Source organism: Lygodium microphyllum, chromosome 16 (assembly GCF_053477565.2).
Source record: "Lygodium microphyllum isolate KBCC chromosome 16, Lygodium_microphyllum_v1.1.10, whole genome shotgun sequence".
In the NCBI taxonomy this organism is placed as follows: domain Eukaryota; kingdom Viridiplantae; phylum Streptophyta; class Polypodiopsida; order Schizaeales; family Lygodiaceae; genus Lygodium; species Lygodium microphyllum.
The window spans coordinates 130,878,274-130,905,253 of record NC_141150.1 but is presented as its reverse complement, the minus strand read 5'-3'; the positions used below and the strand labels follow the sequence as shown (position 1 = coordinate 130,905,253).

The 26,980-nt window shown below is 41.2% G+C and overlaps 1 protein-coding gene across 5 annotated transcripts; it reads right to left on the bottom strand.

Moving 5' to 3' along the window:
- Positions 1-26,175, bottom strand: LOC148023434 (protein INVOLVED IN DE NOVO 2-like). 5 transcript variants are annotated; one of them, XM_087696401.1, is made up of 8 exons: positions 25,858-25,996; positions 24,770-24,924; positions 23,284-24,237; positions 23,021-23,202; positions 22,782-22,871; positions 22,378-22,689; positions 21,447-21,665; positions 1-624 (listed from the first exon to the last, which is right to left on the bottom strand). In XM_087696401.1, exons 3-8 carry the CDS (start codon positions 24,224-24,226, stop codon positions 385-387), a joined length of 1,986 nt encoding a protein of 661 aa, XP_087552527.1. In that variant the 5' UTR covers positions 24,227-24,237; positions 24,770-24,924; positions 25,858-25,996; the 3' UTR covers positions 1-384. The 5 variants fall into 5 exon arrangements, with proteins under 5 accessions (XP_087552527.1, XP_087552528.1, XP_087552524.1 ...); XM_087696402.1 differs by lacking the exon at positions 25,858-25,996 and adding an exon at positions 25,395-25,766; XM_087696398.1 differs by lacking the exon at positions 24,770-24,924 and having other exon boundaries at positions 25,858-26,175.
- Between the last annotated feature and the right edge of the window lie 805 nt (positions 26,176-26,980).

Genomic DNA, 26,980 nt, shown 5'->3' with positions numbered 1-26,980 from the left:
ATCTGGTAAGTCATGGTGAAGGGTTCAAAAGGAAAGAAGAGATGCCGTTAAAAAAAGGAAAAACAATCTTAATAAAACTTGGAGATAAAACTTGGAGCTTAAGGTGGTCAACTAGTCTAAGGGATCATTACAATCGAGCCACTCATGAATAGATTGAGAAACAAACATAACAAGACTAGTTTATATATGTATTGACCCTTAGTCGCTTTGTCTCTCATATATTTGTGTGTGTGAGAGAGAGAGAGAGAGAGAGAGGAGAGAGTAGATACAAATATTCTTTGTTTCATCCATGAGGATTAGTTTGTCACTAATGTATACAAAAACTTCTAGGCATTCTGATAGATAAAAAACGAAAAGTTGCACCACATGTTGATCCTTAACCTGTCACCTCCTCCTCCTGCTCCTTTTTGGGGGGGCCTTGTCCTCGGGACAAAGGAACCGAATGATCTCTTCCAGCGTTGCTCTTCTCTGTTTTTGGAAATTCCAGGGGATGGGAACTGGGTACCTGCCGCTCGCGTTGTACTCATTAAGCTCAGTCAGTGCTTGCTCAACTGAGTTGAATACATCTTCTCCGCATTCTTCTAGCAATTCAGAGAGCTTCTCATCGCTTCTATCAATTCTTCTCTGAGAGAGAGAGAGAGAGAGAGAGAGAGAGAGAGAGAGAGAAGTTAACTAAAGAATAATCCTTCCACATCGATGTGAAATTTTTAACAGTGAGAATCCTGACAACTCCCTATTCAAAAATTTAAAAGGAACGCTTGTGGGTAACCGCATTCTAAAACTACTTAGATAAATCAGTGTTGAAAATTTTAATAACAACTGTCAACAATCCTTTCAAGCCCTAACAAAAAAAATTACATTACTTCGATTAGAGAGAGAATAACCGAGAAAACGTTTTTCCGTCTAAGAATAGTTGATCCGAGAAAGGAGCGCCCGAATGTGGTGTGGTGGCGGTGGCAGGGTAGATGGCAGGTGGTAATCTCCACTGATAACGATGCCCTCCACACAGGGAACAACTTACATGATGATGTGGACAGCCAAGAACGACCTGCAGCAGCTCTGGATGGGATGTGGGCAGCATTGTGAGAGACGATGGCTAATGGCTGTAAGCTGAGGTGAGAATATCGATCAGCGATGAAAGGTGCCCAAAACTGCCCTCTATTTACAGAGGATTTTGGTGCATTTGTCCTACTGCTAAAAAAATTAAGCCATTTGTTTTTGCAATAAGCAATAAATGTTTTTGGGGCTGTTTTAAGGAAACATAAAATAGGGGTTAATGCACAATAAATTACATTCAATGCAATCTCTAATCTAGTGGCTCAAGTGTCACCACTGCCAGCCCTCATCTCCATCCTTGTTCCCCTCGCTCTTAGGATGTTTCTTGAAAGTTGGGCTACTCCCACTCCCTTCCAGCAGTATCTATGACACACAGATTGTTCCTCATATGTGTAATAACCATCAATTGCACATTGAAACAGCATACCCAGCCTTCTACCTTGCACATCCTTTCAGATGAGCAGCTCTAATCGGTGTGAGCATCAGAGTACTCTGACTTTACAGTCTTCGCACATGATGTGGGACACTCCTCGAGTAGACAGCTCTTCACTCCACTCTGCTCATTGGCACCTCGCAAATAGTTGAGGCCGTTCTTATGGGGGCAGGGCATCTTCATATTTTGGCTTCTGACACCAGAAGCTACTCATGAGTTACTTGATGACTCCCCAATAGTCTTCCAAGATCAGGGTGCACTGGCACAATGGCTTCACAACAGCAGGTTTTTGTCACAACCATGAGTTTCCACAGCAATCAGTGTTCTTCCTTTTCTGTAGACTGGCGGATCACAACAGCTTTTTGCCAATTTGGGTGCTTGTTCAGCACTGTGCTGCAAATGTCATGATTAGTGTAGGGATGCCAAAGTTTTGGGTAGCAGTCAAAACTACTTAGATGATGCCATCGACTTTGGAGATTGTTATAGGCAACACTACTGATGTTCAACCAGTTACTGAACCTAGTCAACCAAACTATTTTCTAAGACCAAGCCATCGATTGCCCACGGTTGGGCATAGAGCCACCCAATAAGAGGCTTATAAGAATGGACAGCAGACTCCTCAATAACTGAAGCCCACTCCTGCAACTAGTAAGGAGGAATTCAGTCCAGTCCAATGCCATCTAGGGGCAAAGGCAAAGGGTAGGTCCCTCACTAGGATGGGTGTCCCGCATGTGGAATCCGTATTGCAGACCACTCCTACGACTAATGACAAGTGATTCACCCCCGTCAAATGCCATCAATGTAGGGGAAAAGGTAAAGAAAAAGCCCCTCCCTAGGATGACGTCCTACAGGTGGAACCCACACTACATCTCAACTTCTCCCCCACAGAGGCCTCCATCACACCATGCACCAGCATTATCAACAGTAGACGCTCAAACTTCCATCCTAGACCCTCAAACCTAGTTGCACAAACACATGCAGGAGTTATGGAGCAAGGGTAGGAGACATGTGGTTCTCACAAAGGAGCTCAAGTAGATGAGTCGAGGAAGGTCTCTTTCTTTCTTTGGCTTGTTCACGATGGACATACAGTGGGGAGCTACTTAACATATATGCACCAAGAGGGAACATGTCAACATTGCCGTAGTAATGCTTGGAGACCCCAAGCAGTGCCTTGTCTTTTGTGTCAGGGCCCCGATTGGTTTGGAGAGGAGCCTATAGCCTTCTGAAAGCAGGCTAAGCCGAGTCTAAGGTGTATTACTTGGGGAGCTTTTCATTTGGCAATTAGTTAGCTCAGGCTGTAAACCCCTTTAGAAGACAAAGATGCAGAACACTCTTCATCATTGCAGCCAGATCTTAATGTTGCAGTGGGCCTTGAGGTTGTTCCTCGCTGTCTAGTAGAGCCTTTAAGATCAAGATCAGAGGTTTGGAAGCTTATCCGTCAGAGTTTGATGAAGACATTGGAGGTCTGACTATCATTTCCACTCAGTGTTGTGTGCATTTCTATCGCAATCAGTGTCAAATGAGTTCCCATGGCATAGGCAGTCGATTTTCCTTGCCCTGTCAAAGCATATGCATCCTCAGATGATTGAGATCTGCCCAGCATATGCCACATCCGCATTTTCGTTGCCAAACTGGGCTGGTTGGCCAGTTTTGACCAGGCCAATGCATATTTTTTATGCCAGTTTGCTGATCGGCCAGATTTGGGGGCAGTTGGCTATATACAGCCCACACTTGGCATCACATAGATCATTCTTCTGTCCTTTGCAGGTTGCACACTCCATCTCCGTCTCCATCATCTTCAGCCTGATCCAATGGCTTCACTGATGCTTTGGGTTGCATGCAGAGACCAATCAACTAGTCCATCATTGTATTCAGCATTCTTTCCAGATTCAGTGCAGATTTCTCTTCCACTCCTGCTGTTTTTCTCCTCTATTTTTCTCTTCATGTTCGTGTTCCTCTTCCATTGTGCACCCACACATGGTGTCATCGTCTAAGTGAGGACATGAGGTTTCCTTCAGAGAAGGCCACCCTACTACTGAAAACAAAAATTTTCAGACTGCTGTCTGCTGCAAAAACAGAGATTTTCTGCATTCTACAAGTGCTTTTGACAAAGGCGAGACATGTACAACTGATAATTTCACTCACAGCTACAACATTTTGACCTAGCAACACTTCATTGACCATTATGCAGCTCGGGATAGAACCCATCGTATAAACCTCGAGCATGGGCTTCAAAACTTCAAAGCCACTAACCAAGATGACCTTAAGGTCAAGCTAGCTAAGCATCGGCAACTTCTTGCCAATTTCTCCACTACAAGAGCTTTTAAGTTCCCTGATGACCAAGTCACTTTGTTCTACCGTGTTTGCAGGTCTAGAGACATGGCTTATCATCAGCAGTTCCAAGGCTCAAATGAGGAGTCTATTTATACTCCCTTTGAGAGGCATCATGATCATCATGGAGATCAAAGGTGAGAGCCTTGTTTCGAATGGGGACCTCAGGTCGCAAAGATCGAAGTGACCATCTCCTCCCCACTCTCTTCGTGTCTCCCATAAGGCTTGTCCTTCTAGCCCTAAGATGCCTATGATGACACCTTCAATACAAGTGCCAGTTCTTCCTTCTCTACACAAAGAAGATCATTTGGATGGATTGAATTACTCCCTTTGGTCTTGCAAAGGGACCTGTATTCTTGTTACATTTGATCTTTGGGCGTTTGTCACCACCTCTATTCCTCACCCATGGAGGATCCCACTATTGGTTCGTCTATGGATTGTGTGGATTGTGCAGCCCTTTGGGATAGGCTCAACCCTCGATCTCGATTGTTTCTCTTTATAGGCCTTCAAGATTCTGTCCTTGTTCATGTGTGTAGGATAACGATGGCCACAGAACTATGGACAAAGCTTTCTTTTCTCTATCATAAGAAGACTTTTGCCTATCGTATCACCTTAGAGAGGAAGCTTCGCATGTGGTTAATGACTCTCCTCCCAAGAAGGATCACATCAACAAAATGGAGGATATGAGGGATGAGCTTGCATCCCTTGGACGAACAATATCTCCAGAGGCTTTGGCCATGGTTATCATTACCTTTGCCATCTTCAAAGTATGATGTTTTCTACACTAGTCTTTTGACATTGAGAGTACGTGAGACTCTTATTTGGTGGGAGGAGTTAGCCTCACTTGTCTTAGAGCACGACAAGTGCCTCAAAGCAATAGAAGCTAGTGGATCCAGCTATATCAAAGCTTTTACCTTAGGTGCAAGGGGAAAGGAGGGGGACAAGAAGAGGAACAAGAAGGCAAACAACAACAACAAACAAAATTACAAGAAGGATGAGAAGAAGTCTAAGCCCGAGTGCCCATAGTGTGGGAAGGGCACTCATCCCAAGAAGAACTATTGGTAGAAGTATCCCCACTTGAAGCCAAAGGATGATGGTTCAAAGGGCTCCAAGCTACCCCTGCTACTATCAAGTTTGTCTTTGTATATCTATTTGAGGTTGAGGATACAACCCTTGTGTCCTCCACTAAGGAGAAGCCAATGGCTTGTTGACAATGGGGCCACTTCCCACATGATCTACTAATAGGCTTGGCTTCAGGATCTTCATTCCAGAGGGGGTTTGATCACCATCGGTGACAACTCTTCCATGTCAATTTGTGGAGTGGAGACTATTTCCCTTTTGCCAAATCATCAAGCTTCAACGGCCAAAGTCCTTTATGTATCAAATTTGGGCTTTAATCTTCTTTCTATCCACAATTTGACACAACAAGGTACTCACATGGTCTTTATCCAAGATGCCATGAGTGTTGAGGATTCTTCCACAGGTTTTATCCTTTGGACAGGTACTCAAGAGGGTGGGCTTTATATGCTCATTTCCCTTGCTACATGGACTTCTCATGAGCTTGGGCTACTTTGGCATACCCATTATAGGCACCTGAATTTCAACTCCATACTCCAAGCATCTCAAAAGAAGTTAGTTGAGGGACTTCCAAACTTTCCTCCCATTCACACCTTGTGCCCTAGCTGCTTAAGAGGCAAGCAGCATAGGTAGCCTCATGCACAGATTACTTCTTGGATGGCTTCTACACCATTATAGTTGATGTACACTAACTTATGCAAACCTATAGGCACAACATCCCTAGGGAACGCCAAGTATTTGATACTAATTGTTGATGATTTCAACACGTGTGGCTGTATTTTTTGGAGTACAAGAGTGAGGGGTACTTCAACTTTTATGACTAGAAGCTATTTATAAAAATGCAAACTACTTTCAAGGTTCAAGGTAGTTGACCTCAATGGTAGTTTAGTTTTAATGTTTTTTCTAAGCTTTGCAAGAATCACAACATTCAGATAGAATATTTCCATCCAAACACACCATTTGAGAATGGTGTGGTGGAGCACGCCAATTAGACCATACTAGAGATGGCTCAATCGATGTTAGAGCATAGGATTCTACCTCACTCTGTTTTGGGTAAGGCAATTACAACTATGGTACACATCCCCAACAAGTCTCCAACTTCAACATTGCAAGATACGACTCCTTATGCGGCTCTTTTTGGGAGGAAGCCTTCCATGTCCCACTTTCAAATATTTGGGTGTGATGCTTATGTTTATGTGGACAAGAAGAAATGAGACAACAGGCTTCACTTGAAGTCCAAGAAGCTTATCTTCATGGGCTACAACACTACCATGAAGGGCTACAAGCTCTACGACCTGAAGATACGAAAGATTGATGTGATCAGGGATGTGATCTTTGATAAGGCTACTAACTCTAATAATTCTATTGATGGTGCTTCTTCTACAAGTGGGTCTTTGTAATTGGCTAACCTCCCCCACCATCAACCCCTCCCCCTCCTTCCAGGTTACCTATTGGCACCCCTCCATCTTCGACTCCTCCCCCTCCATCTCCTCCTATCCCTTCTACACCTCCTCCACCCTTGACAGGTCCTATTTCTTCTTCATTGAGTATTTCTACCCCTACCCCTTCCCCATCCGCTTGAGTATCTTCTAGGGGCCTTGAGCTATCTGAGGGAAAGCCCTCTTCTTTTGATGAGAGGGATATACCTTTACCTAGTAAGGAAAAGTCCCTATTGTAGATAAGTTCATTGCAGGTACCAAACCCCTCTTGGTCTCCCTCACAATAGGATGAGCTATCACCATTCCATTCTGGTATCAACAACTCATGGAAGATGCAAGAGGGACTCGCTTTCCTACAACCCCTTCAAGTCCACGTAGATCAACTAGGATACAAGCCCAAAAGGATAGTTTATCGTTTGTGAACTATGCTCTTATGTCATGGATACTTCAAGATCATTAGCCTACTACAGTTGATGAGACTCTTGCATAAGATGTTTGGTGCCATGCTATGCAAGAGGAGCTCAATGTGATCAAATGCAATCAAACTTGAGAATTGGTTGTGTGTCCACAAAAGTAGAAGCTAATTGATGTGAACTGGGTCTTTCAAACCAAGTATTTGGCCGATGGCTCCTTGGACAAGCATAAAACTATGCTTGTTTTGCCAAGGGTTTTGCACGATGTATAGGTTAGGATCATTCAAAGACTATCGCACCTATAGCCCATATGTCTACTATTTGGACTATTTTGGCTCTTGCAATCCACCACCCAACTGACCTATTTTCAGATAGACGTGAAGTTTGCCTCCTCAAATGGCATACTTAAGGAGGAGACTTATGTTTCACAAACTTTTGGTTTTCTTGTGTAGGAAAAGAAAGATCATGCCTATAGATTGCGGAAGGCCCTCCATGGCGTGAAGCAAGCTCCTAGGGCTTGGTACTAGAGGATTGATTGATTCTTCTTACAGAGTGGCTTCTATCAATTAGATCATGATGCCAACCTTTATTATAAGATTGTGGGTAACAGGTGTGTCTTAGTTTATCTAATATGTGGATGACTTGATTATCACGAGTGACTCACAAAAGATTGATTAGACTCCAGAGATCTAGCGACAGAAGTTCGACATAACAAACCTTGGGATCCTTCACTTCTTCCTTGGTGTGGAGATCTATTAGATGGCACAAGGCATTTTCATCTCCTAGCATAGATATATCTCCAAGTGTCACCAGGACTTGAAAATTTGATGCTTTGCTTATGTTTAATTGACATTTGATTAAAGGATTAATCAAATGTGCAATTAAAAGATGCACATGTGTTGCACATGTGAGGTGCAAGCTACTTTTTCATAGTTGAAGGCCAAAGGACCCTGTGTAAAAGTTGGGTGTCAAAGGCAAAAGTTGTAACAAGTTACACTTGTTAGATTCTATGTAAATTTGGTGTCAGTTTGCCCCTAGGACCATTAATTGGCCATTAAGTGTCAGTGGTGACACTAGGGACTAGGCATTAATTAATGGATTAATGCTTGTCCAAGGGTCAATTAATGCATGGGACCACTTTGGGTTGCAAATGGCCTAGCCAATTAATTTTTGGATGGGTAAGGTCAATTTTCTGGGCATGGATTAAGGGCTGAATTAATTTTCAGAATTAATTAATTCTGAAAATTAATTAAATGGCTGAAAATTGCTGAAAATGGATTAAGAAAGCTGCCACTTGGGCAAAACTTTCCCATGCAAGTGGGGGAAAGGCTAAATAGGGCTGAAGGGAGAGGGAAATCTCATTTTTTCATTTTGGATCTGTTGGGAAGAGGTGTTGGACTGTTGCTGCCAGCTTTTGGGGCCATTTCCCAACCATTGGAGACCATTTTGGTGATGGAGATTGCATATTCTTCACCTTGGAAAGCTAGCAATTGCTGCTGATGCACTCTCTCCTAAAGATCACAGTCTTTGATACTCCTATTGTTATTGGTGCATCCGTTTGGGGCTGGTACAGCAGGGCAGCAGCTGATTTTGATCAGTTCTTTGCGACAAATCTCAGAATTTTCTCTCTCTACAACATTCTCTCATCTCCTTCAACCTATCCTCAGCCATTCTTAGCAATTCTTAGCCATTCGGAGGAGATCTCAGCCATTTTTGGTGGGCTGATCTGTAATTTCTGCAGTAAACCCTAATTTACAACAAAAATTAGGGTTTAGCAGACACCTTGGGATCCGTGCCAGCAAAGGACTGAAATCAGCAGCTGATAATTGAAGATTATCAAGGGATTTCAGGAGCCAGCCCATTCCAAATTGATTTGGGGCAACATTTGGCCAGCCAAGGGTCAAATTGGAGAAGAAGTCCAGGGTGAATCAAGGGGCAAATGATCCAAAAGGCTTGCTGGTCATTTATGACAGCAAGAGCAATTGGTTAGCAAGAGGAGATTGAAGAATCTCAAGTTGTACTCCTTCCAATTGAATGAAAGCTAAAGAAATACCGCAAGGGGCGCCAATTTTGGGGCCAACAGGGTGTCTACTGTCCAAGAATGTTATGGTAAAGTGTGTGTTGCATTTTATGTGCATTTATTCATTGCTATAACTAACTCTTAAATCAGGTTATCACCACCCATTCCAAGAAGGAAGGCTGGTTTCATGGTTCCATTGCCGGGATACATCGAATCTCTTGATTTGGTGGGCCCGAGGACTTTGCAAGCCAAAGCTTTGTGCTAGTATCTTTGTATTCAGCTGAGAAATTACAGCAAGATGTCTTCATACAATGGGATGCAATCAAGCAATAATGATGCCTCTCATGATGCACATTCACATGGGGAAGAAGGAAATGCAATGTTTGATCTTGGACAAGGCATGAATCATGGACAGCATGCTGAAAATGTGGTTTGAAGGCCAAGATGTTGGACCCTTAATGTAGAAAGATGATGATGATCAGCAAGGGGAAACGGAATTTGATGATGCATTCAAGAATCGAATGAGGGCAGCAGCCAATATCTTTGCTGAATTGACAAATGATCGTCAGTTTACCCGGTTTTTGAACACTCCTACGAAGGACAACAAGAGCAACAAGAGAAAATCCTCTTCTAGAACTTCGGGACACCGAAGAACAAGCCAAAGCCGTCTCAAGATGCTCCTAAAGATGCTCATGGTGAAAAGCAGTTGGTGCCAGTTGGGCAAGAAATGCAAATACAAGTTCATGATGTAAATGCTAATCCTATGGTTTTTGGACAGCAAGGTTTGCATGAGAATTTGGGGCAGCCAGCTTACTTTGGTGGTAGCACAATTTTTCATGCTATGGTGAGTGAGCGACCGAATGTGGGAATGTATGGCACACCTCCCCATAACTTTCAGCAACCAATGCATGGCTTGCATAACCCAATGCACTCGGGTATGGCTCATGGAATGCATAATCCGATGTATAGCGGCATCGGTATGATGCCTCATTTGCAAAATCACGCATATGGGCAAGCATCGGTACCCCGTCGTGCTTTTGGGGCTCAAGCAATAAGTACTGGTCATGCGAATGCTCCGTTTAGTACTGGCTATCATGGAAATACAGCAAATGCACCCTTTTTGCAGCAGCCCGTATATGACAATTTGACCCCCATAGGTCTAGCAAAGGACTATGAAGAGGGAGGTAAAAGTGTGAAATTTGAACCGTTCAGGGGTGCACAAGATAGGCTGAAAGCTTTGACTTTCATTCAGCAGTTTGATGTAGCCTATTCAGGGGGAAACTTCACCGAATCCTCTAAGATTCGAAAGGCAACCACTTTCTTGAAGGGAAATGCATTGCAGTGGTGGTCCACGCTCTTGATGCAAGGTAGAGCACCATCAACATGGGTACAATTCAAGCAAATGTTTGCATCGAATTGGTTGACTAGTACCTTTGAGGTGGACATCATGATAGCTTGGAACAAGCTTGATGCAAAGGAATGCAAGAATTTAGAGCAATACAATAAGAAGTTTTGGGATGCATTGCTGCCCATCACTTCTTATCGGTCAGTTCCCCTTCATGAGCAGGTAGAGAAGTTTTTATGTGGTTTGCCTAAAGGAATCAGGGATTTTTGCATTAAATCCACTGTTTCAAGCATATCTCAACTTATAGAAACTGCTACTACAACTGACACATTGCTGCGTGGAAAGGATGTCGGCTTTCAAGAACATGATGAGTCAAATGTCAAGGAAAAGAAGGCTGAGAAAAATGGCAGATCTGAAAATCAGGCTGAAAAGAGGTAAAAAAAGCAGCAAAGACCTTCGAAAAGTGTGGCATAGCGTAGGGAATTGAGGGCTGCTAATAAATGTTACATATGTGAACAGGAGGGACACATTGCTAGGAACTGTCCTGATCAACAAGAAGCTGATAACGATGATAGCACATGAGAGAATCAATGATATATGGAATATCACATTGGGTTGCATGTGATGAAAGATCGGACATGCATTGTATGTTAGCAAGTGAAGCATGGTAGGCAAAAGATGCCACAGTTTATTACAACTTATGTAAGGATAAAGTATGCGTTTTAGAGAACCTAAGGAACGTAAAAGGGAGCAGCTGATCACCATGGATGTGTGTTGTATTTCTTAAAGGGTGATTATGTATTGTTGCGTTTTGAAAAGTCAAGGCTGAAAAAGATGAAAGGGCAAATGAGAATGTATCTGCAGTTTAGAATGAGGAACTATGGACCTTTCCAGGTGTTAGAGAGGATCAATGATGTGCTATACCGGCTGAAATTGCCTCTACACTAGCGGATGCACTATGCATTTCATGTGAGCTTCTTGAGGCCTTTTTATGGTGATGTGCCTAAGGATGTATCTACTAAAATTTAGTCCAATGCAGAGGAGCTGAATAAGGTATTGGTATCTGAGCAGATTTTGGCACATAAAGAAAGGGTCAAAGATAAAGCTTCCATAAGCTATTGGGTGAAGTTTCACAACTGTTCACCAATGGATGCTAAATGGATGGAAGAGGATGACTTGGCAGACCATCCTCAGTTGTTGCAGCTTTACCTTGATGCCTTTCAGTTAGAGCCGACTTTGGATCGGACTCTTTCAGGTTCAGCAGGGCAAGGGTCCTGAGTACCACCTGATACTCAAGGGGGAGGTAACACATCCACTCCTCCAAGAATGGAGTGCTCTCATATATAGTGGATCTTCGATGTATTCAGCATGCATCCAAGGTACTGTGCTGACAGTATGTCTGCCATGAGGTCACTATTCAGTGTACTAGACACTGTAGTATGTATGCAAATAGGTATGGTTTTCACTGCAGCTCTGAAACTGTACATTGCATCAGGTTATGATCATGAGAGACTGATTACCGAGTGCTGGTTTTCAGTGTATGATCATTCGTTTCAGTGGTATTCAGATGGTTCTATGGACATCAACATGTGTATTGAATGCCATTGACAATTCAGCCATGGTTTTGGCTCGGTTTATGCTTTACTATGGTTGTGTCGTCAACACTGTTGAGAAACAAGAGTTTGGGATGCATCCGATGAGTTTCTAGCAACAGTTCTGGACTATTGTTGAGCTTTATGCTATGTTTATGCTGGCTGGAAATTTTCAGCAAATGGTGGGCATATGAGATAGTTAGCCAGCAGTGGCCAATGTTGTGTTGACTATGATGCCTTGTGGAAATTCCAGTACAGTATTGTTTACTTTGACACATTACAGTGCAATCGAGGACGATTGCAAGGATTTCAAGGGGGTGGTCTGTCACAAGGATGTGAAATTTTGATGCTTTGCTTATATTTAATTGACATTTGGTTAAAGGATTAATCAAATGTGCAATTAAAAGATGCACATGTGTTGCACATGTGAGGTGCAAGCTACTTTTTCACAATTGAAGGCCAAAGGACCCTGTGTAAAAGTTGGATGTCAAAGGCAAAAGTTGTAACAAGTTACACTTGTTAGATTCTAGGTGAATTTTGGTGTCTGTTTGCCCCTAAGACCATTAATTGGCCATTAAGTGTCAGTGGGTGACACTAGGGACTAGGCATTAATTAATAGATTAATGCTTATCCAAGGGTCAATTAATGCATGGGACCACTTTGGGTTGCAAATGGCCTAGCCAATTAATTTTTGGATGGGCAAGGTCAATTTTCTGGGCATGGATTAAGGGCTGAATTAATTTTCAGGATTAATTAATTTTGAAAATTAATTAATGGCTGGAAATTGCTGAAAATGGATTAAGAAAGCTGCCACTTGGCAAAAATTTCCCATGCAAGTGGGGGAAAGGCTAAATAGGGCTGAAGGGAGAGGGAAATCTCGTTTTTTCATTTTGGATCTGTTGGAAAGAGGTGTTGGACTATTGCTGCCAGCTTTTGGGGCCATTTCCCAGCCATTGGAGACCATTTTGGTGATGGAGATTACATACTCTTGACCTTGGGAAGCTGGCAATTGCTGCTGATGCACTTTCTCCTAAAGATCACAGTCTTTGATGCTCCTATTGTTGTTGGTGCATCCGTTTGGGGCTGGTACAGCAGGGCAGCAGCTGATTTTGATCAGTTCTTTGCGACAAATCTCAGAATTCTCTCTCTACAACATTCTCTCATGTCCTTCAGCCTATGCTCAGCCATTCTCAGCAATTCTTAGCCATTCGGAGGAGATCACAGCCATTTTTGGTGGGCTGATCTGTAATTTATGCAATAAACCCTAATTTACAGCAGAAATTAGGGTTTAGTATACACCTTGGGATCCATGCCAAAGATTGAAGGCTCAAGGGACTGAAATTAGCAGCTGATAATTGAAGATTATCAAGGGATTTCAGGAGCCAGCCCATTCCAAATTGATTTGGGGCAACATTTGGCCAGCCAAGGGTCAATTTGGAAAAGAAGTCCTTGGTGAATCAAGGGGCAAATGACCCAAAAGGCTTGCTGGTCATTTATGACAGCAAGAGCAATTGGTTAGCAGGAGGAGATTGAAGAATCTCAAGTTGTACTCCTTCCAATTGAATGAAAGCTAAAGAAATACCGCAAGGGGTGCCAATTTTGGGGCCAACGGGGTGTCTACTGTCCAAGAATGTTATGGTAAAGTGTGTATTGCATTTTATGTGCATTTATTCATTGCTGTAATTAACTCTTAAATCAGGTTATCACCACCCATTCCAAGAAGGAAGGCTGGTTTCACCAAGCTTCTTTCGAAGTTTAGTTTGATCAAGTGTTAACCTATTTCTTGCCCCATAGACTGTGTCCAATTCCCTTCTTGATGTTGCCAAGAACAGATGTCTTGTTGGACCCTTGATGTGGCTCATTCATACTCAACTAGACATGTCTTGTTTCACAAAGGCTCATGCTTAGGCTCACTAGCGAGCTACATTACACGTGTTGTGCTACTTACAAGGGACTCAATTCTATGATATATGGGGAGGAGGCCACTCTGCTAGATGAAGCGACTTAGATTGGGCAAGCGATGTGAAGTCCAGACAATTCACTACAGGTTTTACTTTCGCCCTTCGATCGAGAGCTATCTCATGGATTAGTAAGCTTCAACCTACTGTGGTCTTACCTTCTATAGAGGCTGAATACAATGCTCTTTGTTCTACAACTCAAGAGGCAATGTGGCTACGTCACTTGTCGGCTAAGATTGGTTTTTTACACACGGGACCCACATAGCTAGAGTGCCTTAGTGTCCACACTATTTAGGCGGCCACTTTTCCTTGCCCTGTTAGAGGATATGCAGCCTTAGAAGATTGCAATCTGCCCCGCATATGCCACATCATCATTTTCATTGCCAAACTAGGCTGGTCAGCCAGTTTTGACCTGGCCGACAGCATAATTTTTGTGCGAGTTTGCTGATTGGCTAGATTTGGGGGAAATTGGGCCTTGGCTATATATATCCCACAATTGGCATAAGATAGATCATCTTCTTCTATCTTTTGTAGGTTGCACACTCCGTCTCCATCTTTGGTGCTGCCATCATCTTCAGCCTGATCCCGTGCCCTCAATGATGCTTTGGACTGCATGCAAAGACTGATCAGTCCATCATTGTATCCAACATTCTTTCCAGATTCAGTGCAGAATTCTTTTCCATTCCCGCTATATTTCTCTTCTCCTTTTCTCTTCGTGTTCGTGTTCCTCTTCCATTGCACACACTCACAATTGGTTCTTATAAGACATATATCTAGAAAACATGTGAACTAAGCCTTCAACAAAGGTGAGCCTTATAACCTATGCTATCCTAGCGAAATCATTCTCCATCGTCCACTCACCATGGGGGCGATGGGAGTAGCTTCGCAAGGACTCCCACCACCGCCAAAAACCTCAATAATTGTTTCTTCACACGTAGGACCATGATGGCATGTTCTCCACATCATGGAATGGCCACCCCTAAAAGTGCTACACCTCCCTCCCCCTCGCCCCCATCAACATCTCCCTCCCATCTCTCCCAATGTGTCGTATGTATGTTTTGATGTGACCCTTTAGCTCCATCTATGTCGTTAAGCCCTTGTACTTTTTTTAATTTGAGTAATATAATCTAACACATCTTTTTATGCCAAATAAAAAGAGGGTTTCTATGTTTCTTCCATAACATAAATCTAATGGGCTGTAACTCATTTAGAAACTTTGGATAAATGAAGGCAAAAAGTCGAAAATTGTGCCAATCATCACCCCTACTGGCTTTAAATGCAAACATGCAATAGCTATATTCAACAATTCCAATACGCAAACCTGACTCTGATATGACAGGGCGATCCAGCTAGTTTCTAGGGGCCACATCCATCACAAAGGGGGGTACACATGTATATATGATATCTATATTGGGAAGAATTGCATGTACAATGATGCATTGTGGCCTACACACGAGTGACACTATCAAACCTCAAGGAGAGGCTAACATGTCAAACTAGTATGCCTAACCACCTATATTTGCGGTTGAAGCTTCTCTTTTCCAATCACCCCATACCTAAAATGTCAAGAACTTTTGTGGAGAACCTCTTGCAAGCAGGATGACTCCTTTGCCCCATTATGCCCTGACTCTAATCTCAAAAAGTTGTTGAAGAAAGCATCTGTCTCAGCTTCTTTGGAGCTATCAAATGAAGACTAGAAGTCCAAAAGAGACTTGGGCCTCTTGTGAGCCCCCCCCTCTGGGGACTTGCTACCATTTTTTCACACCTATTTGCTGCCCAAAGAACTATGTTTTACGGCTGAGGGACATTGCCTATTTGAGGCCCACAAATTATGGTTTAAGGTTGATTTGGGACTATTGTGGACAAAACATGAGAAAATTGTGCAACATCGTCATACTATAGACAACATTATCAAGTTCATCATCAATGAAAATTACAATCAGCCAAACTCCATCCAATATCTAGCTCGGCATTGGTATCAATAGGAGATTCTTCAAAGTCGAGGGCAAGAGGCATAGGTCTCGAAGACCCATGCAAGATGGCAAGTTTGGAGGTACTTTCTTATGTTTATCCATAGTGTAGCATTGATTTAGTATTTGACACATGTTATAATCACTATCACCATCAATGAAAACATTCAAATCGAGCAACACGTGTGCGCATTGCAATCTACACAACTTGAGAGGATGTCACTAGGATGCATATTTTCAAGCCCAAGAATAATGTGCAATTAACTCCTAGCTCTTTAGACAAGAAAATCATTGCATAGTTGCAAGAATACACACACACATAGAACTTGGAGAAGAATAAGATTGAGAGCACAGAATGCAAAGTGTATTGAGCGGTATTAATAGAGAAGATTTACAAGACTAAACATACCCTAAAATGAATAGCCATATATACAAGGTGCGAGGAAAAAAACCTCCTAGAGAGGGAAAAAGATACCTCAACTGTCCTAAGTGTGTTCACACATATCACTACCAAAATATGGTAATAAATGCTTATCTAGACCTCAAATTACCATGTGTATTACTATATATTTCAATATTTTGATAAATGTAGTGGAAAGCCATGTATAGACAAGTTTATCGCAGCAATAGTATGCAACATTGAGTTGTCATTTGGATCCATGTATTTCAATTTTGGATGCCTTTTGGTTGCACTTACATGTAATCGAGGACACTTACAATTTGTAAGAGGGGGGTATGTGACTAGGATGTGTTTTTCCCAACTTAAGTGTTATCCTTGGACATCCAAATGGGTGCTAGTAGCATTGATCACAATGGTCACAAAGTGACCTAGTGCGAATGCACTAGGGACACTTTAGGGTTAGCACAACTGAGTCCTATTTATAGGACTCAAGGCCCTACTGTGCATATCATTATGTGATCACTACTCTTTGACTCTTGGCCTGTTGACCAACATATTTGTACACTAGGTTAGCATGGGTTGGTGGTATGGGATACTAGCCCTTGAAATATGGTCGTGACCTAGTTGTTGCTAGCTCCCAGGTTGGAGGATGAGCCCGTTTGACTCTGTTATTGGAAGGTGGGTCTAGTGTCCATTTCTTTTATGTTCATGGATACAACTTATGTCGTGTCTCATGTGCAAGTTGGATTGATGAGGTAGCTAGGCAACTTCACAATTATATTACAAAAGGCTTTATTGGACCTAGTGAGTCTTCATAGGGCATGCTTGTTCTTCTCTTTTCTTTTCTTTTTTTAAACACGAATTGCTTTTGCGTGGATTATAAAGGTCTCAATAAAGTTACCATCAAGAATAACAGATCAACTTCGTGGTATGCATTACTTCACTAATATTGATCTTAGATCTGAATACCATCGATTATAGATAGCTAATGAGGATATCCCAAAAACCATGGTTCTTAAACAGTATGGACAATATCAATTCTTGGTCCCACCTTTTGGACTAATAAATACTCTCGCTACTTTACAATGATGATAATGATTTGTTTTATCTATTGGGTAGTTATTTTTCTCGACAACATACTCATTTATAGTAAGTCATTGGAGGAACATATAAACCATCTACATATTGTCTTATGTCTCTTAAGATAAGGACGCTTGTTTACAAAACTATCGAAGTGCGATTTTTTCTAACATATCTTGGACTCGTTATCTTGGTTCATGGCATCTAAATTTATCTTGAAAAGATTTAAGTAGTGCTTGATTGCCCTATTCCAAGGACCATAAGGCAAGTAAAATCTTTCTTGGATTTTACGGTTTCTTTTGGAAGTTCATCAAGGACTATGCTCATATTGCTAAACCCTTAACATGTCTACTTAAGGATATCCAAAGAAAGAAAAAGCATATTAGTCCACCATTTGTTTAGACTAGTGAGCTCAATCAATATTTTCAAATACTGCAATGGCTCAAGTGAAAGAACTGCCCAAAGTGGAAAACACCCTTATAGTGTGTGCACAAGACATTTGAAACCGGCCTCTAGGGAATCCAAAGGGTAGTAATTATAAACTTATTCTACAAAACAATTTATCTTAATCATGAAAACAGCAATAAAACAATTAGCACGCTGCACACTTAACACACGGTGGAGCTAGAATGCTCCTACTTAGGGGTAGGAAACATAGATTGGCCCCAAAGTTTGACGTCCCTTACAGTATTTCTTTGTGATTACTAGAGCCATTCAATTTGAGTAAAAGAACCTGATTTTTTCTCCAAAGCCTTGTGTTTCAGCCCTACAAAACACTATCCAATCCTATCCTTTGCATACAGAAGAGGGAATACAACCAATCCTTTGCGACAAAACTGTGCAAAATGGAAACAACATTTGTGTGTGAAGAAAATACCCTAACACAAAAACACAAATAACACCGTATGACAAAGCACAGACTGATAGAAGAACATAATTAGGGTTAGGGTAACTCAGAGACAATGAACACAGAGAATGAATGAAATAATACGACTATTGAATATACAATGCTTATGCAACAAACACACTATGCAGTGAATGAATATTGTATCTCGCACTCACAAGGATCAGGGCAGGTGTAATGAGCTGGAGAGTGTGTTGTACTCTGAACAGATGCCGAATCATAGCAAGGCAGCCTTTGGATGTCGAATACCAACAAATGCAGCCAAGAAAGGCTAGATCTGATGCAGATGACAGTGCAAGAGAGAGAAAGACTAAAAACGCGGGTGAGAGAGAGAGAGAGAGAGAGAGAGAGAGAGACTAAAAATGCAAGTGAGGAGAGAGAAAACAGTGAATGCAGCTAGGAGGAGAGAGAAAACAGCAATGACAGAGTGAGGAGAGAGAAAATCTGCAAGATGGCAGGTGGGGCCTGCAAACACAGTAGTATGCTGACATGGCAAGCTGTACGACAGCTGGATGACGGACAGCAATAGTGGCCTAGCTAGAAACAACAGCAAAATGATGATGGAGGGCTGGAAACAAGCACCAAATGAGTGAAGACTGCAATGGACAGCATGGACTACAATGTCCTCTACGTACGGGGTGTGGGCAGCAAGATGAAAACACCTGAAGCCTGCAAAAATGAGATTGAGGCTGAATGGAGGGCAGCATACCTATCTATAGAAAGTTTGGGCCCTCCCAAGTGGGTTTGTACTTATGGGATACAGACACTCTCTAGCAACGCATTTCTTTTCAAATAAACAAGGTTTCTTCCTTAATTAAGCATGTTTAAGTGAAGCTAATGCATTTTTAGCTCAACAGTGTGTAGTCCTACACAGCGAGCCTTCACTATCCAAAGCAGCCCATAGCTGTTACTAGCACAACACAATTTCTTCCAGGCTTGCATATTGTTGTTCCATCTTGAGCATGCTTGAAGGAGATGAGACAACAGCCTGTCCATGCATATGCATGCTCATGGGGAAGAGAGAAAACTGCCACTATGTTGTAAAAACAGCCATAGCTCCTCCCCTGCATGCCTTGACTGCCATAAAAACTGCCTCCATGTGTCCAAATTTGGGAACAAACTGTACTTACGTTTTTCAGGGCTTTTTCTTGACATTTTTGCATTAAAAGAAATTTTAAATCCAAAAATATTAAATTTGAGTGTCCATGCCCAAACCTTGGCCTAGTTGTCCAAATTTAATATTTTAATTGAAATTTTGGTGCTAAGGCTCAAAAAACCCCAATTACTTAAATGTGGACTTTGCACTTGCATATTAAATTATTGACTAATATTTGGTTCTCAACAATCCCTGCCATTTCGCACAGCCTATGCAATGTCTTGCTTGTCTAAAAAGCTAGGAGTAAATCACATTTTAATCTAGATGAACATCCACTAGGATCCAACCTACGCATGAGACATGACATAAGCCATATCCAAGAACATAAAAGAAATGGACATGAGACTCACTTCCCAACCATAGAGCCAAACAGACTCACCCCTAAGCCTGGGAGCTAGTAGCAAACTAGGTCATCACCACACTCCAGGAGTTGGCATCCCATAGCAGTAGCCCACACTATCCCAATGTATAGATTTGTCGACCTACAGACCAAGAGTCCAACAATTATGATCACGCAATGATGTGCACAATAGGGCCTTGAGTCCTAAAAATAGGGCTCAACTACCCTAGCCCTAAAGCACCCTAGGGTGAATGCACTAGATAACTTTTATGACCAGTGTGACAAATAGCAATAGCACCCATCCGAATGTCCAAGGATGCAACACACTTCTCCCCTTATAAATGATTGTTGTCCCCATCAATATACTTGGGAATGAAGTGGGGAAAAACAACTCTTCAATGGACATACTAACTCCCATCACAAAATCCTACTAGCATTTTGTAACTCTCTAAGTAAAGCAACTTACAAAAATCAATTTTCAGAGAAGCGACGAGAGCTAATAAAGAACTCATGTTTTTATATGATTCAAGAACTAAGAGAGCTTGATTATCTACATATACGCAACCTTGGAAGACAAGTTGCAGTAGTCTACTTTGCATCATATATTTATTTAGCAAAATTAAGCTGTACATAATTCGGTGCAAGCTAGTGTCCATTTGATCTTTTGCCCTAGTTTCTGCTCTTGGTCTGCATACTTCATGTCCATTCAAGTTATTTTGATACCTCAAGTTTTTGAATTGCCCAATGATAAAAGCAAGCTGATCTTTCAAACATCTCAGATTGACAGGTACTCTCGATTTCACAACCTTTATGTAGATTTCTGTTTGAATGAAATCAGCTCCAACAGATAGACCAGCTGGGTTTCAATTTTCATTTTTGGCAATTCTTTAAAAGCTCATGGAAACAGCTGTCAGTGGCCAACAATGGAAGCTGGAAACATTCCACACCTCCATAGACTTCCAAAATGTTTTCCATTGTTTTACAAAATGTTGCTCACGCCTTGACAGACATTCCCCCAAGGCACCTCAAGAGACATTCCCCTAAAGTTGCCCTCATAGTAGCCAAAAGTTTTCATAGACTTCTCAGAATATTTAATCACAAGAGATGATGGCATTGGCTGACATTTGCACCTTTGCTGCTTCTAAAAAACAAAGATCTGTTTCAAAAACTGTCTTCCAAATAATATGCCAACTGGTGGTGGTGCCTTAGGGCCAGTGCGATCATAGATTCACCAGCTTCTCTGGTACGATGAAGTTTCTTAGTTTTGTAGGGGATTGAGTGATGCATCTTGATCTCAGTTGTTTTGTGTTCGCCAAAACTGAAGTGTGATGGATAAAATGCATGCTCAGATGTATGAAATAGTCTTCAGCTCTTAGTGAGAAAATGCAATTTGTATTCATCTCCACCTATAATGATTTCCAGTATCCATTCTAGAGCTTGCCTAATTTTTGTCCCAGACCTATATATGGCATCTATGTCTCATCAAGTGTAACGTATCTTGGCCTCAACTTAGGCAGACTCCGAAGGATGGGTATCTAAGCTTCCGTCTCAAGGGAGAGGCCTACTTGGGAATGAAATTAACCTCACTTTTCCCAATGATGTCAATAGACTTAACTCATTATAGCTGACCTTGGAACTTTGGGGTTTACTATGACATAACTGATCATAGCTAACTTGAATTTAAAACTGTTCATTGCTAACCTTGGACTATTTCAATCTCATATGACATTAATTGCTTTCCACAAAATGCAGATAATTATATAAGACTTCAACTGTACCCAACATCATCTTACTGCAAAACCATCTTCATAAAAATGGCAAATCTTTGGATATAGATAGCCCTGACATGTGTCTCATAGCAGTTACAAAATCACCCAAGGACTTAAACCATCAGTATAGAAAATAGCAAGCAGCAGCAGAATGTGTCCATACCTCATGTTTTCCTCCTTCCACTTCAACAGTTTTAAATGGATACCATGATCCATCTCTTACATTATTTTCCCATGCTGATAGGAGTTCTGAACATGGAGTTTCCCAACCATCCTCATGATTTTTAAATTTTTCTTTGCATAACGCTGTCCATGGCTCAGAGTTCAGTTCACCCATTCTTTTTAAACCAATACTTTTGCAATCACCTTTCTGCCCCAGAACCTGTTTATGGACAAAAAACATCCAGTGAGAGCAATAGCCACAATCACCAACAAATCTGGTTATGAAGAGTTTTCAATGAGTCCAAATTTCTATGATTGCAATTCAATGTGCCCTCATTGAAAACTCATTGTGGGTTTCTACAATCTGAACAAATTTGACCTCATTGAAAACAGATTGTGCATTTCTACATAGATTATCCATGGGATACTGCAACACTCACTACATTGAAAATTACAATAAATTTCAAGGCTCCTTTTTTCCTGTTTTGATGTCTCTCTGCTAGTAAGCTTCACTGGTTTTCAACTTTTTGAAAAAATGGTGACAGATTTATTGCTATCTTCAGTACAAAGCCCCTAGCACAAAGGTGAACATGTTTATTAGTTCACCCTTCTAGTAATCAGTTGTAGCATGACAAGAAAAGACTGGATTCTTTAGAAGTTAACATACTATTAGTTCAGCTTTTTGGCTGCATTACTAGTGATGGCAAGAAGAGAAGACTTCATAGTATGATGGCTGTCACCTTAAACTGTTTAGGCATATAATGAGGGGTTCAAAATGATGAACTATAAGATTTCGTGTATCAACAGCTACAGCAGAAGCTATTCATTTTCAGTAGAATTTTATTTCACATTAGGTATACTCTAGCAGTACTAAGAAAGTATATTGTACAAATACAAGAAGCAATGAGTATCAAGAATATAAAACTGCTCACCATCACTGCAACCTTCATGGCATCTTGAACCTCATCATTCAGTACTCTCTCCTTGCAGGTTAATTGCTGATTCATTTCTTCCAAATTCTGTTTTTCCTCTCTCAGATCATTTAGCTGCTCTTCCAAGCTGTTCAAATCAGACTCCCCTTCTAAGCTGCTTATTTCAGACTGATCATCAGTCTTTTCAATTGCTTCAAGTCGCTTAGATTCAATCATTGCTTCAAGAGCCTGAATCTCCTGTTCAAGCTTATGTTGATTTACCAGGTTCTTCTGCTGTCTGTGTAGATCACTCAGCAAGCTGTTGCTTTCTTCCTGGTTGCAAATTGAAATGAAATCTACTTTCAGAGTCAGTAAGAGAAATCATGCAATCATATTTCCTTCACTTGGCTAAGTATGTGTATTACCTCTTGCTTTTTTATAAGCATCCTTTTCTTTGCCTCTTGTTGCTTATGCAACTCTTGAATCTGCAATACAACCTGCATTTTCTTCTCATTCTGCAAAAGTGCAAGCAACACTCTCTTTAGCACAATTCCTCGAACAATATCTACCAAACTTCCATCTAGGCTTCAGAGCACTTAGTTTTCCATTTAGAGAGAGAAATGCAACAGAGCTCTTAATTTCCCATTTAGAGGGAAATGCAAACCTTGTCCAACTCTCTCTTCTTATTTAAGCGCTCTGTTTCATCATGAACTTCCTTCAGTTCAAGCTCCTCACAGCGCTTCTGGAGGTTCTTGAGTTCGGAATCTAATTTCTCTCTTTCAAAGTTGATTTTTTCATTGAGACTTTGTACATTTCTCCTTGCTGCCTCTTCAATAGCCTTAATTTCTGCATAAAAGAGATATTTGCAGTTTAAACAACACTTTACAGGTGGCCTTAATATCAAATTTTCCATAAACTAAATGGTACCCTGCTTATACATCTCTTCCAGACAGACTTTTTGGAGTTCTGACAAACGCCTTGCTCTCTCTGTTTCAATGACCAATGCCTGAAGACCAGAGACCTGCCTGCTGGAATTTTCAAGCTCTTGATTCTTCTCCCTGATCCGCGCATCCAGATCTCGAAGCAACTGATCATTTTGCCGGTGGAAAGTCTCACTCACTTCAGCAACAGTTCTCAAATTTCCCTTTTCACGCAGGTGCTTTCCTACAAGATCATCTCTATTGTAGTCATCTTGATTTGCCACCCACCCATAAAGCTCCTTACCAAGCCATTCTCCAGAAGTCACTCTATGCTCCCAATCTCTTTTTCCTCTTCCGAGTTTTGTGAAGCTTCTTCCAAAATCTTGTGCTACACCATATCCAATCATGTTCTTCTCAAACTCAATTATTGCCATACCTGTATGACCATGGATGTTCCATAGACTGTGTACAGACTGGGGATGAAAATGTGCAAAGTGGCTTTTGATCTCACTATTTCCCGGGCCAACATGCTTTCCAGTTGATACTTTACTGTTATCAATATTCACAATGACACCCATCCAGGGCCACACAAGTTTTTCATCAACAATGATCTTTTCTGGTGGTGCTTGTTCAAGATGAAGATACCTTTCTTTTGGGGCCTCTGCTAAATGTGCAAGGCTTGTATTCAGATATTTCACTAGTGCTCTATGAACACCAGATGCTTCTGCACCACGACTTCCCTTACTTACACCTTTTGCATGTTGTAAAAGATCTGCATACTTGTAGTCTCTCTTTTTCTTGCCAAAACAGAAGGGACACCACAAAGTCCCATCGCGGTTAACTACAGAGACTGTACCATCTGCCAAATCCTTCGCAGCAGTTTCCTCAAATTCATCAGCATTATCTATACTATGATCACTGCTGTTGTCCCCGGAAGAATCCAAGTCCATTTGACATTCACCTGAGTTTACAGCATTAAAAGGTTTTTGATGTGTAGAATAACAAAATGAAAGCTACCTGGCATTCCAAATGATTAAATCTCAACCGGATTGCTTGTTTTCTAAATTTCTGCATATACAATAATAACACCTTCATAAACAAATTATTTCACTATTTTGCATTACAACTCTATCCTTCCTATTTTGCTAAATCAAGACCTCCATAATTGAGTTCATTGTTTGCAAAATTGCGAGGCAGAAGGGTTAATCAAATTTTGTGCATATAAAAGCAGTAAAGAAAGTATTTGATCCATGACAGTTAGAAATTAATGTGTGTGAATACCTTCAAACAGTAAACAGTAAGAAAGGTTAGCGTCCAGCAATTCTACAAAGCGCTTAGCAGTGTTTTGTCAACGTTATTAAAAACTAAACAGAGTTTTTTAAAACAGGAAACAGATATTAAAGCAATATCTGCAAACATCATCAAGCAGTAAAAAGAGCTCAAAACAAGAAAACAAGGAACATTTAATGTTGATGTATTGAAAATTATGATACCTTACAACCACTCCTAGAGAGCTAAGAGAGAAAGATCAGCCACCTCAAGTAGGCTCAGGCCCTGCTGCCCAAGAAAAGGGTCATATGCACGAATTAAAGGGAGCCTCAATTCTTCACTAAGTTATCCTTTAAGCAGTGTCAGCTTCAACGATGGTCTGCATGATGTGAATATGTGCACATGAACCTCTTCAGATTATGAACAGGAGACAATGAGTTGTATCATCACCAACTGTGTTTGCAATCACAATGTAGGTGAAAACAGATTATGAACAGAAGACAATGATTTGTATCATCAGCAACTGTTTTTGCAATCACAATGTAGACTTTCACCGCAAATTTACACTTAGGGCCTTTTGGCATAAAATCAAAATAATCATAACGCACTTTTGCAGCCTTATGGTTTTTACTTTCATATACAAGCAACACAGTCAAGCTCAGTACATGAATATCTTCCTCAACATCAGAGCAAAAATACTGTTTCCTTAACAGGAAATGCTTTACAAAATATGCTCATATGACTGTCAAACTTTGGAACAAATTTCTCCTTGGCAAGAGCTGGATGAGGGGAAGTCAATCCACAAGACGTTTTAGACATCTTCCCCCATATGAATCCATGTTTCCCGACCTCTAGGAACTCCAACAAGATTATGAGCTTCTGCAAGAGGTCCATCCCGTACCCAGCCTGTTGCATGGGCCGCTGGAGCAGGGATCACAGGTTTGCGGGCCGGGGGCCTTTTTTTGGTGTTTTGGGTGGTGGTGTGTGTATGCAACTGCGATCCCCGCCCTGACTGCACCATGCTACGTATTTTGTGGCTCTCGTGAATGAGCTCATCATGTTGACAGTACTATAATGGGGAAACGACTGAAAGCTCTTGTCTAAGCAATGGTGCACTTCTGCATGATTAATCTTTGTCTTCTAATGTTACAGGTGCATCATGCGGCGCTGTGGCTCTTTTGCAGATTGTGCTTCAAAGACGGAGGACACGTTTACCGGTCCTCCTTGCCCCCCCCCCCCCCCCCAAACCTCTTTTTCTTCCCATAGAATACTTTCTGATGCTGATGTACAAGGAGGAGGAAAACGTTTTTACCAGCCATTCTGTGTTGTAAGAAGACGGTAAAATTGCCTGTCCCAGCAGCAACTGCGCATCCAATGTTGACAATATCCTTGTCTCTTTGTTCAGAACCAGCTACAGCAAATTTACTCATCAGCTTCCGCTATCACAATTATGTTCCAACTATCCACGAAAAGGTAAGCTTAAAATGGTCCAGCACGCAGCACAGGAGACACACACACACACACACACACACACTCTCTCTCTCTCTCTCTCCCCGTCCCCTTCCCTTCGCCTTTTTGCATGCAAGAATAGTGTTGTTTGGCCATCCCGAACGAGCAAATACTCTCTCTCTCTCTCTCTCTCTCTCTCTCTCTCTCTCTTTTCTGCATGCAAGCACACTCTTGTTTCGCCATCCTGCACTTATTCCACTTATATTTCGTCGCTTAGGTTTTTAATTGTCATTAACTGAGACATTATGTACTTGCGCTGTTATCAGCACAATTATGGAGATAAATGGCTTTTTTTTAACATTTAATTCTGATAAATTATGTGATGCTTTGTTAATTAATCAAACCTTCGATTTTTAAGTAGGGTGTAATATGATGTACGAGTTTCATCTATAAAATATTTAAAGGAAAATCATATACTTTATGTGATTCTTTATCACACTCTAATAAAAAGATTTCAGCTTTGATTGCTTCATCAAGTAGAACTAGTACATTAAACACTTGTACCTTTTTCCTCAAGAACTTAAAGATACATAGGTTATCTTGTCTAACAAGCTTAAAGATATCTTGAGCATTATTTTTTCCTCTCCTTCCTCATAAGTACCCTATTACTATTATTCCAAATGTTATTGATGTCTAATGCCCTAACCACATTCCACAATTTCCAAAGTGTGGCCATCTAGGTTATCTTAACCTCCAAAAAGTGATGTCAACGTTTTAATCATGTCATTCATGTCACTTATTTATTTTGCTTATATTTAATAGATTGATTGCATTGATTTTTTTTTTAAAGATTGGATATCATCCAATAAATGAGGAGTGGCTAGCCTAAAAGAAATTTATAGCTTTTTGACTGTGATATTTGCACAACCTATAAAGCCAAGTACTTCATCTATTTTTTGTTATGCTTTGATGCTCCATTCAATTGC

What these genes read in the sequence shown, in the direction of transcription:
- LOC148023434 (XM_087696398.1), bottom strand. Translation starts at nt 25,975, where the DNA reads ATGAGTAAATTTGCTGTAGCTGGTTCTGAACAAAGAGACAAGGATATT. An exon ending in CTTACAACACAGAATGGCTG is followed by an intron (nt 24,238 to 25,857) that starts GTAAAAACGTTT and finishes CTGTAAACTCAG; the next exon opens with GTGAATGTCAAATGGACTTG. An exon ending in CCATGAAGGTTGCAGTGATG is followed by an intron (nt 21,666 to 22,377) that starts GTGAGCAGTTTT and finishes GTCCATAAACAG; the next exon opens with GTTCTGGGGCAGAAAGGTGA.